Source organism: Zingiber officinale, chromosome 2B (assembly GCF_018446385.1).
Source record: "Zingiber officinale cultivar Zhangliang chromosome 2B, Zo_v1.1, whole genome shotgun sequence".
In the NCBI taxonomy this organism is placed as follows: Eukaryota; Viridiplantae; Streptophyta; class Magnoliopsida; order Zingiberales; family Zingiberaceae; genus Zingiber; species Zingiber officinale.
In genome coordinates, this window is record NC_055989.1 from 114,261,258 (window position 1) to 114,278,252 (window position 16,995).

A 16,995-nucleotide genomic window follows, 5' to 3' on the forward strand; every position below is an offset into this window, starting at 1 on the left:
TAATTTAATAAACATACTAATATTTAATATTTAAAGATAATACACCATCATACACAATTTAGATAATTTTTTAAAATATTTTCACAAAACATTGTGTGTTTAGTGTTTGTGGCATCTTTAAATTGTATGATGGATGTATTTTGAAATTTTAAATGTTTAATTGTGTGTTTGTTATGAAATTACTAATATTATAAATTTTAATATATTTATAATCTTAGTAATATAACAAATATTTTAAATATTAATTATTTAAGTTAATAACTAATATAAATTTATAATATATAAAATTTACCTAATAAATTTAATTAAATTAAATAATATTAATTTATAATATTTAAAAATATTTTAAATATAATTTTGGTGTAAAATTTGGGGTCTCCATTGGAATAAGCTTGGTGTCTCTTTTATATCATTTTAGTGTAAAAGGGCATGGTTGGAGTTGGTCTTAGGGTTTATTTATTTATTCATTTAATTTTTTAGAATCCTTAAAAAGTAACGAGGGAATTTCATCCAGCGGGCGGCGCATGTTCGGATCTCTCCGGTTGGCAGCGGCGTCTCTCCGGTGGGCAGCGGCGCCACTCCAGCCTTCCATAGTTGTTGCAGTCGGGGCCAGTCAAGTACTTCTTATCTATCAGCTCTAAGAAACTTAAAAAGAAGAGTTTTTCCCCCCCTTCCCCTGGTTCTGCCAGTGGCTCACAGCGCAGAGTCTCCTTGAACAGGTGAAAGTTATCGGAGGGCGGTGATCAGGCGTAATGGACGGTGCCGAGGAGGGCATGCCTTCCACTGGCGCCGGAAGCAGCATGTCGTACAAGGCATGCGTCGATGGCATCAACAAAAGCCTCCAACGTAAGTTCTTCACACTCTAGCGATTGCGAAAGCTCATCTCGTGATTCAAAGGTCAAATGGGTTAATTTGTTTCATTGTTAATTTTTGTGGGCGTTGCAATCAGATCCTACGGTGAGGTTTCTGAGGGAGAAGATGGAACAGGCTGGGTGCCCCGTGTGGGGGCGCCTTCTCATGGGGATCACATGCAAAGGACAGACCTCCGCAGGTGGCTATTCCAGAGGCCGCGGGGTAGCTTATATTTAAAACAAAATTTGAATTTTTTACTTCGTTTCATTCTTCAGCGACACTAGATATCATGCACTTTTCGTCATCAATTGATGTGTTTTGGTATTCATGATACTAAATTGCATTATTCTGCATTGCTATGATGTGCAAATTAACTGATTTCTATTAAGTGCATTGTTTAATCTTGGGTTCTAGTCCTGAATGCTACTGGTCAATTTACTGTCACTCACTTCCAATTTCTAAGGGAAGGCCTTTGGCTTTTAGAGTTGCATGAGCCAATTTTTGGCTGATATCATAAGTCATGGAAATTTGTACTCATTTGAGTGAGGAGAATATTTTGTTTACACTCACTGCTAGACGCCAGAAACCTTTTTTGTGCTTATGATGACCTATTTATTGGATCAATGCCTCCCCCTTAAACACAATCACAATTTTTCCCCCCAATTGTAGAGTCATATCAGTTGTATTTCTCATGCCTTGATTTTATTTCTTGTTGAGGTTACATTGTGAACTCAATTTTATTTCCAGCATTGGAAGTCTATGATTGTCATTTCACAAAGGGAAAACTAGCAAAAGTAAAGTTCTCATTGTGCATTAGTTATGCGTGGTTGATATAAATGCCAAAATAAAGCTTATTTTGGTTGTGGAAAATCCTCAAAATTTTATTTAGATAAATATTTAATGCTGGAGAGGCTTCACTGTAGGCTACAAAAAAAAAATACATCTTTATTGACATTTAACATTTTAGCCCAGTGCATTAAGCTCCCGTTAATATGGGGTCCCGAGGAAGGGTTGAACTGCATTGGATCTATTGTACACAGTCTTACCCTACATTGTAAGATGTTTCCACGACTTACCTGTGACCATAAGGTCACACGACAACAACTTTATTGAAAGGAAGCTCCCATCATGCGGAGTCTCGGGGAAGGATCCATTATAAGCAGCGTTATCTTGCTTTTGCAAGAGACTGTTTCCAGGATTCGAACCCGTGACCTTTAAGTTACAAAGTAATAACTTTACCGTTACGACAATGCTCTCCTTCAGCAACTTTATTGACAACAATAATAAAATGAATTATGATTGTATTCCCTTTCACTTTAATATATATACAACTTCAGTAAGATAAATTCTAAAATCATCGAAGTTGAAGACTTCTTATGGAAAGTTGGATGAGTTTTAGTAACACTTGTTAGAAGACTGTCATAATTTGGTAGGCTAAAATAATGAATTTTAATTCCATAAGCTTATTGTAGCAAGTCATTGAAGAATATCTTTTTGAGTGTTAAGAGTCTAATTGATACCAAAGTTAATATATTACATCTATGGGAATGTATACAATATAAAGTCATGCAAAAATGTTGGATGACATGATCAAATTGTTGTTGCCAACTTGTATTGGTCTTGGTATTAGTTGTCTTCAATACACTTCTGTTCCGAGTTGTGATCAAGAAATTCAAGAATGGTAATAAAGCTAAGGTTTAAATTTCTTATGCAAATTGGGCTGTAGGATTGTATACATATAAATTCGTCAAAGGTGTGAATGCATGGAAGAACATCTTCTCTTTGTTATCTGAATGATAAAAAAGGTTGTTTAGTAGGAGCTATCCTACAAGACTATTCATTCTGCATCCAATATTCCAACTGTAATACAAGGTTTTGTAACAAAATTAGCAAATATGATAGATTGAAATGTGTACTGATTGCCTTTTTGTTCTGGACCACTATGATTTGGTAAGAATGGAGTATGGCTCTTAGATTTTATGCAGTGCTCTTGGTGAAAATTCCTAGAGTAGTTCATTCTTGACTTTGCGTTTGATGTTCTTGTTTTGTTTTAGTGTTGGTAATGGTTGCTGGGACTTGATTTGTAGAAAGATTTTTTATTTTTTTGCAAATACTGCAGATCTTCCAAATATCCACCTGTAGTTATTTTACTCATTAAACATGTGCTCTAATAATTATCTTGGTTGACTGGGTGATATTCCAAGTTGTACTTTTTGAACTTACAATTTTCCTTTAAATCCTTACACTTTTTCTTTGTAATTTAAATGGATGGCATGAGTTATACATTAATTAATAACTTTGTCTCAACATTCTTTTTACTTTTAGCTGTATTACATGTGCCACCTTAATTTAATCTTTGTTATTTTTGTATTGCAGATAACAATTTGTTGTAATCATATGTCTTTCCAAAATGAGATAGATCAAGTTATTATTCACGAGTTAATCCATGCCTATGATGATTGCCGGGCAAAAAACTTGGACTGGACAAATTGTGCTCATCATGCTTGTTCTGAGGTACAATATTACTGGGTGCTAAAATTACTGACTTGTACTTGTGAACTTCATGAGATTTGATCAGTTGCTGAGCATCAGAATGTGAGAGCACAATTTCTTACAATGTTTGTTTTGCAACATGAATAATATCTCTACATCAAGTTTTCAGGATCTGCGTTTTCTTAAAATATTGCATGTGATTGATATTCTTCTTTTTTCTAGATTCGTGCTAATCACCTGAGTGGAGATTGCCATTACAAGCGAGAGTTGTTACGTGGATTTTTAAAAATACGAGGTCATGAACAAGTGAGTTTATCTTACGCTAGAACTTGCAAAAAATAGTTATATGTCATTACAGCTACTATAGTGGATTTTACAGGATCTATTTGTTTTTGAATATTGTGAAATTGCGCATCTGTATACTGCAGTCGCTTGGATGCTGGGATATTAAGCAATGACTTTCTAAAATCAATGTTGTCCTTTTTCTCCATCGACCTTTTTATTATTCTAAGGAAACCAATCTGTAGATGCATACATTTCTAAAACACGACAACCTTTGTCAATTATTTCAACATGGCTTAGTTGTTAAAGTTGTCACAACCCAAAAGGTTCCCTTTCTATATAAGGGATAAGCCTCCTTGCTCAAGACAACATTCATCCCTGCATCATACCCACAGAATGACACTATTAAGGGTGCACAAGGTTATAACAATAGTAAACGTTGAAATTTATTAAATAATATAAAAATATGTTGATTTAATATTTGACTCACGACTTAACTAGACCCATGTGGACAAGATGACATAATTAGACTCATGTACATATGAGGAAATACAAAAAAAAAACAAAACCAAAATGCACAAAAGCATCAATCTATGAAAATAAAATGAATAGACAATAAAAGAACCATTTCCAATATTGCCGTCAAGTATCTTTGTAAGATCGTCCTGAAATATTATCAAACATTAAAGGTCACGTCAAGTATGCAAATCTGAAGGTCAAAGGAAAAAGAAAAAGGTGTGATCACATAAGTATAAAGTGGGGTGAGAAAAGATGTGCATTGAATCTTTTTATTTTTTTAGTAATTATTTTTCATTATCCTTCTTTTATTTCTTTTTTTTAATAGTTTCATTATGTCCCCTATGTTTCCTTGTTTACAATGATACACAACAACAACCAAGCATTATCCCACTAGGTGGGTCGGCTATATGGATCCTTTTTCACCATTGAGCTCTATCTCCTACTATATCATTGTCTATATTTAAATAAATTTTATCTTATTTTATTGTTGCTAACTAAGTCTATTTTTGTCTTCTTCTTCCTCATTTGATACATGTGTTTGTCATAGTTTCACTTCACCTAACTGGAGCATTTATTGGTCATCTAAGTACATACCCATACTATCTTAAACGCGTCTCTTAGAGTTTTTCCTCAATAGTCTCTCTAATGCTCTCATTTCTTATTCTGTTCATCCTCGTATGCCTACACATCCACCTTAACATCCTCGTCTCTGCGAGTTTCATCTTCTACTTATGTGCTTGAACATTCAGCTTTTCATATAACATAACATGTCTAATTGCGATTTTGTAGAACTTTCCTTTAAGTTTTAGAGATACTTTACGGTCCTAAAACATTCGATGCTCTCCTCCATTTGTATTCTATGTAAGACATCTCTCTCAATCCTTCATTATTTTGTAAAAATGATCCTAAATATTTAAACCTCTCGGTTCCGGACAACTCGTTAACTCCTATGTTAACAATTGTCTCATTTCGTCTAATATTGCTAAACTTAAATTTCATATATTCTATTTTTATTCTACTAAGCCTAAAATCTTTCCCTTCTAGTATTTCCCGCCAAGATTCTAGTTTAGCATTTACACCTTCATGTGTTTCATCCACTGAAACAATATTATCTGCAAACAACATGCACCACGGAACTGTGTCTTGAATGCGCGCAGTGAGTTCGTCCATAATTAGTGTAAAAAGATAGGGACTTAGAGCTGATTCTTGATATAACTCTTTCTTTATTGGAAATGCTTTAGTTACTCCACCTGGAGTCTTTACTTTGGTTATTACATTCTCGTACATATCCTTAATTAGTTCAATATATGATGCTAACACCTGTCTTTTCTAGAATTCTACATATAATTTCTTTTGAGACTCTATCATAAACTTTTTATAAGTCAATGAATACCATGTGTAGATCTTATTTTTGTTCTCAATATTTTTCAATTAATTACTTAAGAAGATGTATATCTTCTATTGTCGACCTTCCATGCATGAACTTAAATTAATTTTCGATCATCGTTGTCTCCTTCTTTAATCTATTTTCTATTATTTTTTTTTTCAAAGTTTCATGTATGACTCATTAGTTTAATACCCCTATAGTTTGTACAATTTTGTACATCTCTCTTATTCTTATATAAGGAAACTAGAGTACTTACCCTCTATTGATCAGACATTTTTTCATTTTCAATATTATGTTAAATAATTTTGTAAGTCATTCAATACCTTGTTTTCCTAGGCACTTTTATACCTTTATCGGAATATCATCTGGTCTAATGATTTTTTCATTATGCATCTCATTTAAAGATTGTTCTACTTCTAAAGTTTGAATTCTACGATAAAAATTTATATTTCTATATTCATTTGACCTACTTAAATTACATAAGTTAAGTTGGTCACCTAAACTTTCATTAAAAAGTTGATGAAAATGCCTCTTCTATCGCTCTTTTATTTCTCCATCGTTTACTTAGTACCCTATTATATTCATTTTTAATACATTTTATTTGGATAAGATTTATTGTCTTCCTTTCCTCACTTTAGCTATTTTATAAATGTCTCTTCCTTTTTTTTTTTTATATAATTTTTGATATAATCGTTCAAAAGTTTCATTCTTTGCTTCATTCATTACTTTTTAGTCTGTTTCTGGGCTATTGTGTATTATTTTTAAGTTTTCCTCGTTCTTACAAATATATAATTCTTTATAAGCTGTTCGTTTTTTTATTCACTTTCTCTTATACTTTCTCATTTCACCATCAAGATTTCTTACTTAGTGATGCATGTCTCTTTGACTCACCAAGATTCAACAAGTACACTCTTAGCTACTATGTTCAACTTTGATACTATCTTATCTCATTTCATATTAGAGTCACTATATATTTCACCTAATGTTTATACTCCTAACTTTTTCTTAAATATACTTTGTTTCTCATCCTTTAACTTCCACCCCTTAATTCTAGGAATAGTATATATTTTCTTTCTATTGATACTAAACTTGAAACGTATATCCAACATTACTAACCTATGTTGGATAGTTAAGCTTTCTCAAGGGATGACCTTACAATCTTTATAAATTTTTGTATTCTTTTTCCTAACTATAAGAAAGTCAATTTGCGATTTATTATTCCCACTTTTGAACATGACTAAGTGTTCTTTTCTTTTCTTAAAAAATGTATTAGCTAATATAAGGTTATATGCTATTGCAAAATCTAATATAGTTTTCCCTTCTTCATTTCTCATTCCAAACCCATAATCCCCATGTACCCTCAAATTTCTCATTTTTTACTCCGACATGCTCATTTAGATCACCTCATATTAAAATCATTTCATTTGACAGAATATTTTGCATTACTTCATCCAAGTCGTCCCAAAACCTTGATTTAGTAGCTTCATTTAATCATACTTGCGGTGCATATATGCTAATTATGTTTATAGTTTTTTTTGCTACTATTATCTTAAGAGTTATAATTCTATCTTCTTTTTTAACTACTCTTACGATTTCATCCTTTAACGAACTATCTACAATAATGCCCACTCTATTTTTGCTTTGCTTTTTCCTGTGTATCATAACTTAAAACCCGAGTTCTCTATTATCTTTGTCTTCTCGCCTACCCATTTTGTGTCTTGTACCTACAAAATACTAATTATTCTCCTAATCATCATATCTACTACCTCTATTGATTTACAGGGTTCTTATATTCCATGTTCCAAATCTTAGACTATTAGTTTTCTTATCATATTTGTTTTTATCCAACATATGGTGTGAGAACTCTTGTCTATTTAACACTACATCCAAGTTCTCATGGAGATGTAGCGGTCATTGCTGATACATTACAGTCGGACCCTGCAATGCGAATTCTTGCATATTTAGTACTATACCTGAGTTTTGGAGATGTAGCGGTCCTTGCTAAGATGTTACAGTCGAACCCTGCAATGCGTTCCTTCCGAAGAGCAACCTAGCATTAGCAAAATAGTTTAATAGATCAATTCATTGGACATTTGTCATAGTTTTATCGTTGGTTGACAACTTAACGCAATCCTCCTCTTTTATCCAGGCTTAAGACCTGCTATAATTGGTTCGTCATGGACAGAGTTATTTTATTTTACATAAGAATTAACATAATTTATAAAGAGGCTTGATGAACTATAATCTACCCATCAAAAGATGTATCATATATATAGGTGAACGATTTACAATCCACCTAATATGAGACTACATCATATATAAATATAAAATAGATGGTGAATCACTCATAATCCACTTGATAAGAATACATCGTATATAGGAGTGAATGATTTGCAATCCACTCACAACAAAGTGCATCATGTGTGTGTGGCTGTGTATAGTGAACCACCCGTAATCTACTAGAAATGCACTTTACTTAAGAAGGAGTGAATGACCTGCAATCCATTTAGCGAGAAAAGATCTTATGTAAAATAACCAAAGCCTACAAGCACTCAAAAAGATCCAAGAGCCCATCTTTATTGTAGAGTTAATGCTCTAAATTTATTTGATTCTTAATTCATCGTAAATAGTTATGCAACTGTTATAGAGTGTGGAGCTGAAGCCCTATGGTATAAAGCTGCATTCACTATCTTCTTAATTTTGTTTATCATGGAGCTCTTTCAGAATGTAGAGTCAAAACTCTATTGTATAATTTGTCTATCATTTGATTAGTTTAGCATAATTACTCATGTAATTTAATTGATCATGGTAGTTCAAATTCTCTTAAAGGGACCACCCTATATTTCCATGTTTTGTGTGTTTAGAGTTATTTCTTGGTAATTATCTTTTCACCAATAAGTTTTAATAGAGAATAAACAAAATAGATAAACAACTAGAATATAAAAGAGTAGCAATATAGGAGAAGCTGTCAAGCGATAAAAGGAGACAAGGTATATAACTAATTTTTCCCTTCTAATAAAGTTACAGCTAAACTCATGGTATCCATTTCATCAAATTAAATCATTCACCAGATAAATTTTGGAAACAAGTAGGCACATCCACATTGGCCCATTTCATCAAATTAAATCATTCACCAGATAAATTTTGGAAACAAGTAGGCACATCCAAATCGGCTCGCTGTAAGACAACTCTAGACTCCTCTAATTGGTAGATCTATTAGGACACATCAAGAGAAAATATGTCACAACTCAGATATAATATCAAACAACAACAACAATCAAATCTTATCTCATTAGATGGGGTTGGCTATGTGGATCGTTCTGTGCCATTAGACTATATCTCTTACTATATTATCATCTATACCTAAATAAATTTTTATCTTATTTTATTATTGCTAACCAAATCTTTGTTTGGTCCTCCTCTTCCATGTGTATTTGTTATAATTTCACATCGCCAAAGTGAGCATTTATTGACCGTCTAAGTATATATTCACACTATTTTAAATGTCTCTCGGAGTTTTTCCTCAATAGATGCAACTTCAACTTTCTCTCTAATACTCTTATTTCTTAGTCTGCCCATCCTTGTATGTTCACACATCCACCTTAATATCCTCATCTCTACAACTTATCTACTCATGTGTTCGAGTCATAGCCTAACATTCAACGCCATATAACATAGCTCAACATTCAGATATAATATCAAAGATAAGGTAAGAAGATAAACTACGGGCACTAAATCAATTTTTTTTATACGAGTTGACTAGGTATTCAACTAAGGTGATGCCTTATATATAAGTTATGGGTTACCCAACACTAACAAAGAGGTTTAAAATAGAAATTTAAATTGCAATGCTCTAGAAGAGAAGGAAACAAACTCAAGAAACCCCCTTCAACAATTTCTCATTTTCATATTTAAGAAAAAACCCTAAACTATTTATCATCCACTATCATCTTTACAAATATCATACATTAAAGAGAAGGAAATACATTTGAACATAATGAAAGAAGGGAAAATAATGATGATTATATTATGCAAAAATGGAACATCTTTATAAAGGAGATCAAAGTGAATGCACGTGAATAACTTGCTAGTCTTCTCATACATTTCTAATTTCAACATGATTAAAGGCAATAAGACTCTAATTGATATGATTTGATGAAAATTGATCGAGTAGCTTACCTGAAACTCAAAACCTAATGTTATTGGAGAAGAGAAGCATTAGCAACAATAGGAGGCAATGGTGGTAACCACAATGGCATCTTATTGTTGCTGTAGTGACAGTGAAACAATAGTAGGCATGCCGAAATGATAGTGTTGTAAAGTACCTCTAAGATTAAAAAGAAAGTTTTATAAAATGACGATTAAATCTGCTATGTTATATGGAGTTAAATATTGGGTTTTGACTCGAGCACATGAGTAGAATATGAGAGTTGTAGAGAACAGGATGCTAAGATGGATGTGCGAACATACAATGATGAACAAGATAAGAAATAAAAATATTAGAGAGAAAGTCGGAGTTGCACTTATTGTGGGAGACGACCAATAGATGCTCCAGTTAGGTTATGTGAAACTATGATAAATGTGCACATCAAATGAGAAAGATGAAAACTAGAGAAGACTTGATTTGCAACAATAAAATAAAATAAAATTTATTTAAATATAAATAATGATATAATATGAGATAAAAATCAATGACGTAAAAGGATCCATATAGCTGACACTACTTAATGAGTTATTCTCCACAAATAAATCCATTTAATTATCGCCATTTATTTATCACAAGTCATTTCACTCAATTTCATCATCTTTTATCACAATTAAATGCATTTTACACTATCACCTTTTATTTTCACTAATAAATCCACTAAGAAATAAATATTAAAGTCACCCTTCAAGATAGTGTCATTTGATACATACATGGATTAAAGGCTTAATAAGTGATAAACAACAATATAGTAGTGCATGAGGGCAACTTTGAGTATCAAATGACACTATTGTTGTTAGCGGCTAGCGCATGAGGTGTTGCCACCATGAGATATGAGGTTCGAATCTCAGCAAAGTCGAGATAAATATCTCCCTTATGTGCTAGTCACTATTCCAAAGGCTAGTAGCCGCCTGTGATTTACCTCCTCTGTGTTGACTCTTGGACGGGTTGGCAGGGGCGCTGGAGGCGAGCGTATTCGTCTTTTGCCATCATGAGGGCAACCCATGGCGCCATGTTGTTGCGGGAGTGTAGCTACACGGGTAAACACTAGTTTAGAGGGTTTATTTTTTAATATTTATTTTTAGTATTTATAATTGTTGTCGTTTCACTTTGACTTTCTACTCAATATTATCCTCCTTGGGTTCACATATTATGTAATTATGTTATTTGAGCAATGGTTAGTTTGAGAGACTATCGTAAATCATCATTTAAGTCGCATTAATTTAACCATATTTCAGCAATGGTTAGATAAAGGTTTATAACACAAGTATACAAATGTCAATATATGCATGATATAAGCATACACGTAATCACATATAGCATAGAAGGGAAAGCAAAATATATATATAAATATATATATATATATATATATATATATATATATATATACACCAAACAAGGAGCAATTGTAGTATCAACTTAATCCTATGAAAATAATCCCTCCCCATGTTGATTGATCACCGATATGTATATAATAAAAAAAGAATATCATTAGCAGTATAAATAATATTTTTTACTTATTAATTCATGCACAAGAGGTATATAGTGCACAAAGGATAACTTTAGCAAAATCTGGAAAGTTGGGTGTTGGGCGTGAATTCGCTTGTGCTTCTGGATTTATTGGTAGGCGAACCGGGGGAAGACCGTCCACCTCTAGGATTAGTTGAGCCTGGATTATAAAAAGAAACAAAAAACCAAAGGATAACTTTAGCCATTTCAAACATACAATAGGTAAACATCTAAAACTCAAACCAAGGAATAATTTTACTAGGTACAATAATCACACAAAAATCTAAGAATTAATTAAAACTATGATTTATTAAAACTCAAGGTCAATAATAGATCCAATCTTGGCCTAATTACCTAAAACATAAATTAAAGAATCCAATTCCTACTACTAATAAACAACTATTAATTTCTCATCCTAAACTAAATATACCAATATAATTACTCAAATAAACCTAAAATAGAAATATAATAAAAGCAAATTTTTACCTTGCAATTTTCTTAATGGATAGAACATAATATGCTATTTGATAATACGAAACACTTGCACCAATCCAACGGCGACACACAAGGCTTGTAGGCGTGGGTGACAGTGCTAGAATGTATATACAATGATGATACGGCACACAAGCGTTAGCGCAGTGTGCAAAGAAGGAAAGAGAGGGAAAAGGGGAAACAGTTGCAATGATAATTGCTCTCCAGTGGCGATGGTTGTGCTGACTTTGAGTGACGATGGCTACCTGCCAAAGGACAAAAGCGAGAGGGAAATTGAGAGAGCAGGTAGAAGAGGGGAGGCCGATGCTGACTATGTGCGGAGAGGGGTATCAGCAGTGACATCATGAACGCATGGGAAGAAGAATCAAAAGGGAGAGGGGGATACATAGAGAGAGAAAGGAGGGAGTTTGCTGAGCTAACTTGTGCCTTCCCTGTCTAAGAAAACTACGGGAAGAATTGATCCAGGAAGTGATGTGTCACTTTGATGACGGTAAAGACCTTCCCTCTAAAAGGAAAACATTACTGCTTTCCTTCATCCTATGCTTCTTCAGGGCATGGGAGTTTGACTCATTATGCTTTTCCCTTCTAAGTGATGCTCTCTAATTATCAAATATTTGTTGCTTCATCCTCCTTTGAACTAGCAAAGTTGTGCAAATGCCTCCTCTTGATTGACTCGTTAATCTGAAATCTTAAGTGTATCATTCTCATGGTCCCAATGATATTGAGAATATTTTGTTCAATCCTTATGGAACACATTGAACTGTTGCATCTTAGGCAATGGTCTATTCGATTCTTGGTTTCCATAAGTTCCTCATTCCATGGGACATTCAAAGGTATTCCTTTTGTCCTCATTTAGGTTGGTGCTTATCAAACTCTCTTGGACGTTTCTGCTGCTACTGAATGCTCCTCGACTCTGGCCCTTTGAGGTTTCATCTCTACTGTCATATTTTGCATTACATCGTCCATAATAACATATCCACTTGTGTTTCTAAGATCCTAGCATAGTCCATGGTGTTTCTCTTATAAATAATGAAAAGACCATGTATTCTTAAAATAACTTAAGGCAGTCATTAGGACGGTAGAATTAGAATCGTCTTTATAAAAATCTTTAAAAATTTTAAAAGCATTTTTATCACCCTCTTGCTTCAGCATCATCAAACTATCTGCACTTTGGGCTATCTGACTACTGCCCGTAAACTAAGCTTCAGAAACTCAGTGAATTCTTCAAGTTCTTTGGGGCTTGCACCTTTTGATTTCCAAGATGAAAGTTGTTCTAATCTCCAAGCTCTTCACTTTTGATCACCTTGGACTTTTCTCTTCACATCGGTTCCTTAAACCACCTCTATCTCAATCTCGGAACCTTCTTTTCTTTCTTCCTTAGGCGCTTGAATTCTTCTTGTTACCCATCAGTTTCGTACTCTCAGATCATCCGTCACATTAGCATCAACTTTTGGCCCTTCCTCTTCCGCCTCCATCTATCCAGAAAACACCCTCCCCATTACTCGTGTAGTAAACTTATGCTAGACTCTTGGTCTACCTTCGACCTCAGTTGGGGGAAACATTAGCTAGGTGAGTTGTAATTGGCCGAACTGCTTGGAACTCAGTCAAGTTAGTTTGAAGTCTGTCAAAATGATTGTGCTTGTTTGAACTGTGATTGGTCCAAAGTGAGGTTGAGAGGCTGTTCAGGTAACAAAGAAAGTGATTGAGAATTTAGGTTGATATGGGATTTTAGGATTGATGTAGAGTTTAGGGAGAGTCGATAGATCATGCCAAGGTAGCGAGAAATGAGGAAACAACTATTGAAGGATCTGTGTTGGCGGTTAACTTTTGCCCTTGAATTACCTAGAGCTTTGGTGATTCACCATCCCTAGTCTGCTAACCCAACCAAAATGTCCCCTTTCATGTAGTAGCTAGACCCTTTTTTATGGGCCAATGTTGGAATGCTGCATGGTTGTATCTTTTCAATTTGCCCCAACAATGGTTCTCACATGTGGATTTGAGTGATGTTACATGTCTGTATTTCGTTTGTCGAACCTAGAGCACATGTCTATAAGCGCTCCTAGCGTGTAGGGAATATAGGAAGAAAAACAAGGGCTTGAAGGATCATTAAAACTGGAGGTACCCCTTCCTATGGCAGACTTGTAGTATTGCCCTTGATTCTTTCAAGAGTCTCCAGATACTTCGGTAGTAACCGACTCTAAATTATAGTGTTTGTATGCAATTCTGTTTTCTTGTGCTACAAACCTGTTTTGTATGTCAACTGCCGATTCTATTCTTGAAACCACATCCAAATGCGTAAGCTGTATTTGCTTCAATGATAATTTCAATATGCTCCAGACTGGCTATTGTAATATTGATATTTGCTTTCTTGTCTTGCTAAAGGAGTGCGTTCGAAGGCGGTCTCTGAAGTCGGTTCAGAGCAATCCCCACTGCTCGGATGTCACTGCAAAAGATGCCATTGAGGCAATTTGGGGCATCTGCTACAATGACACTACCCCATTTGACAGGGCACCTTAATTCACCTGCGATTCACTTCAGCGCGCGAAGATTTATTTCCTCCCTTTTTTTTCTCAACGAGGGCAGGTTGATGATACTACATTTACATGAAGAGTTGTTTCCCTTGTTTTGGTTATTTAATTACATCAGAATTTTCCTTTGCTTCTTTGCAAATCACATTTTTTTCATCTTCAGCATCTGAATAAGAAGCAAGAGAATGGTAATTTTTCATGTAATCTTTTAATCAATTGGGATGTAGCTGTTGGATTGAAATTGTTATTTGCAATGGAGGTGACTGAGTCTCAATACTTCATACAACTGTTTCAGTATAATTTGATAAGAAATTGCTCTACTATTTGAATTTGGCAAGAAAATGATTGATAAATTGCCCTTAAATGTGAGGTACTCGAACAGAAACACCGTGCGATGTGATTTTGCCGTCGCTAGTTGCTTAGCAGCGAGAAGCCAGCTTTAACTTTGATCAATGTGACAATTTTCTTATTTCAATACATTCCTTTGAAGACGGGATTAGTTCTGCAAATGCTGGCTCCATACTCTTCATATTCTGCTTTGGTGTGGCAAGCCTGCACAATCGGTCGAAGTACCATTAAAAAGCTTTGATTGCAACCGAGCAAAGCATGTAATTTGCAGCAAAGAAATTTGGCTTTTACGTTTTGATTTGTGGCTCGCAGGTAGGCTTAAATGAAAACAGAAAAGAGAGGATCCTTACGGAAGCTTAAAAATAAAATAAAAAAAATCTCCACCTGTTGATGCACTTGCACTAAATTAACTACCAAAACAGAAAACGGTCAAAATTCTTTAGAGATTTGTAACGAATTTATTATTATTATTATTATTATTATTATTATTATTATTATTCATATTTCATATTGCAGAGGAGAGGTATTTTTGTGAAGTAACTCAAACTAAAAGCTAAAAGGAGATTTTTATAAAATACCAATCGAGTAAGTTATATAAAACTAAATGTTGGATTATGACTTGAGCAGAGAAAGTTAGGATGATATACGATCAATAAATGCTTCAGTAAAATGATATGAGTTGTCCCCAGGGCGTAGCACAGATGGGGAGTGCATGGTTCTGTGGCTGAAAGGTCCAGGGGTCGATCCCCGGGGTGTCACTGCCTGGGGTTAACGTCTCCGCCATGCACTTTCCACCTGTGTACCTGCATTTACCTCCCTCCATATCCGTGGGACCGGCTCTAGGGGGGCCGCTGATGTGGCGGTTCCACATTTTTTTTTCAGTAAAATGATATGAAATTATAGTAAATATACACATCAAACGAGAAAAAAAAGACCGAAGACTTGATAATAATAATAAAATAAAATAAAATTTATTTAAATATAAATAATGATATAGTAAAGGACAACGCTTGATGATTAAATAAATATAAATCTAAGTATCCAATTCTTTGAACTAACTAATCTTAGAGGTGACATCTTAGAGGTGACCGGTTTGTTCTCACAGAAATTTTCTACCAGATAAAGCGCTCACGGAGGTCTATTCAAGTGACCAGCTATCTTAGGGTTGTCTCACTCAAAGAAAATTTTTGCAGTGCGCCGCAGTTGAAATTTAATCCTTAGATGTTTGATTAACCACTTGGAGGACTTAACCGCTGCACCGTTATCCCTAACCCCGGGGGCGACCATATTGTGGTTAGGATTAAAGGAAATTATGAAGCATTGAAAAATTGCCTCCAAATTCAGCAGTAGAGTCCAGACAATGAGGTGGAGAAATAAGTACCCCATAGAATTCAGGAGTAGAGGCAAGTATAGAACCTCCAAACCAAACTGCATGTCTCTGGATCGGATGGCTCACAACATTAACTTGAATAGGCTGAGACTGCAGACGAATAATAAAGCGCAGTCAGTTTTGAGAACAGGTATTTGAAAAAGAATGTAAAAATATCTACTTTTACAACTTCAAGCTGGGCAGCAGAGGCTAAAATCCTAGTGTCGACAATCTTTTTCAAATCTCGTTGCAATCTCCTGTTGAAGTCCTTAAACATGGTTGATCCTCCTGACAGCACCACATTCTGAGGACAGAAGAAGTTACAGGAAGAAGAGGCTTGAACAGATGGATAAGACAATTCTAACCTTGTACAAAGCTCTTCTAGTGTCAATTGGAGCCGACTGGATGCACTTGTCAATGACAGAAGGTAAAGGACTGATAAAATCACTACTATAAATCTCAGGATGAAAAAATATCTACAAAATACGAGTATAAGAGGAAGATCAACACATTGTAAAGAGGAAAATGTCAAACATTACGTATAACAATGTGTAATGAGCACTAAAACATACTGATACCAGTATTACTCAAGGCTGCTGCGAATTCTCATATGCACAACATAGAGTGTTATATAACATATTAAAAGGTATTTGTGTTGAAGCATGGCTGTTATGCAATTGTGCACTGTGTTGAAGTATCAATTCCATCCATCCTTAGTCTCATATGGGAGAGTAGGAACCTTTGAAGGCTTATGTGAAGTAGGCATTTCTCGACCAGGTAAGCAGTTATTTTTAGATGCATTGGGCTGTTCCCAATATGAAGAGACAATCAAAGAGGGCTCCACATCTTGGGATGGATGACTTGTGAGAAAGCGTTTGCAAGCAATGGATACTAGCCTCTACCCTTCTATGTAAATATCAATCAATAGGGTACCCACAAAGTTTGCAGTGGATACTATACCCATATCGACCCTTCTATGTAAAGAGAAACCGATAGAGTACCCACAAAATTT

General features: G+C 34.5%; 2 protein-coding genes across 6 annotated transcripts in view; one reads left to right on the forward strand and one right to left on the reverse strand.

Moving 5' to 3' along the window:
* Positions 1–426: 426 nt before the first annotated feature.
* On the forward strand, positions 427–14,547 carry LOC122046856 (mitochondrial inner membrane protease ATP23-like). 2 transcript variants are annotated; one of them, XM_042607765.1, is made up of 6 exons: positions 427–612; positions 720–846; positions 950–1,074; positions 3,229–3,366; positions 3,568–3,651; positions 14,121–14,547. In XM_042607765.1, exons 2-6 carry the CDS (start codon positions 753–755, stop codon positions 14,253–14,255), a joined length of 576 nt encoding a protein of 191 aa, XP_042463699.1. In that variant the 5' UTR covers positions 427–612; positions 720–752; the 3' UTR covers positions 14,256–14,547. The 2 variants fall into 2 exon arrangements, with proteins under 2 accessions (XP_042463699.1, XP_042463698.1); XM_042607764.1 differs by having other exon boundaries at positions 428–617.
* The window catches only part of LOC122046855 (actin-related protein 3), a 37,624-nt gene continuing 35,125 nt past the window's right edge, over positions 14,497–16,995 (reverse strand). For 3 of the 4 annotated variants that reach the window (XM_042607761.1, XM_042607762.1, XM_042607763.1), the window contains exons 7-10: positions 16,349–16,459; positions 16,165–16,287; positions 15,996–16,094; positions 14,497–14,818 (exon numbers count right to left, since the gene is read on the reverse strand). In XM_042607761.1, coding sequence (XP_042463695.1) covers positions 14,738–14,818; positions 15,996–16,094; positions 16,165–16,287; positions 16,349–16,459 — 414 coding nt within the window. In that variant the 3' untranslated portion in view covers positions 14,497–14,737. Of the gene's footprint in view, positions 14,819–15,995; positions 16,095–16,164; positions 16,288–16,348; positions 16,460–16,995 lie in introns of those variants that run through there. The other variant, XR_006130407.1, reaches the window with a different exon arrangement.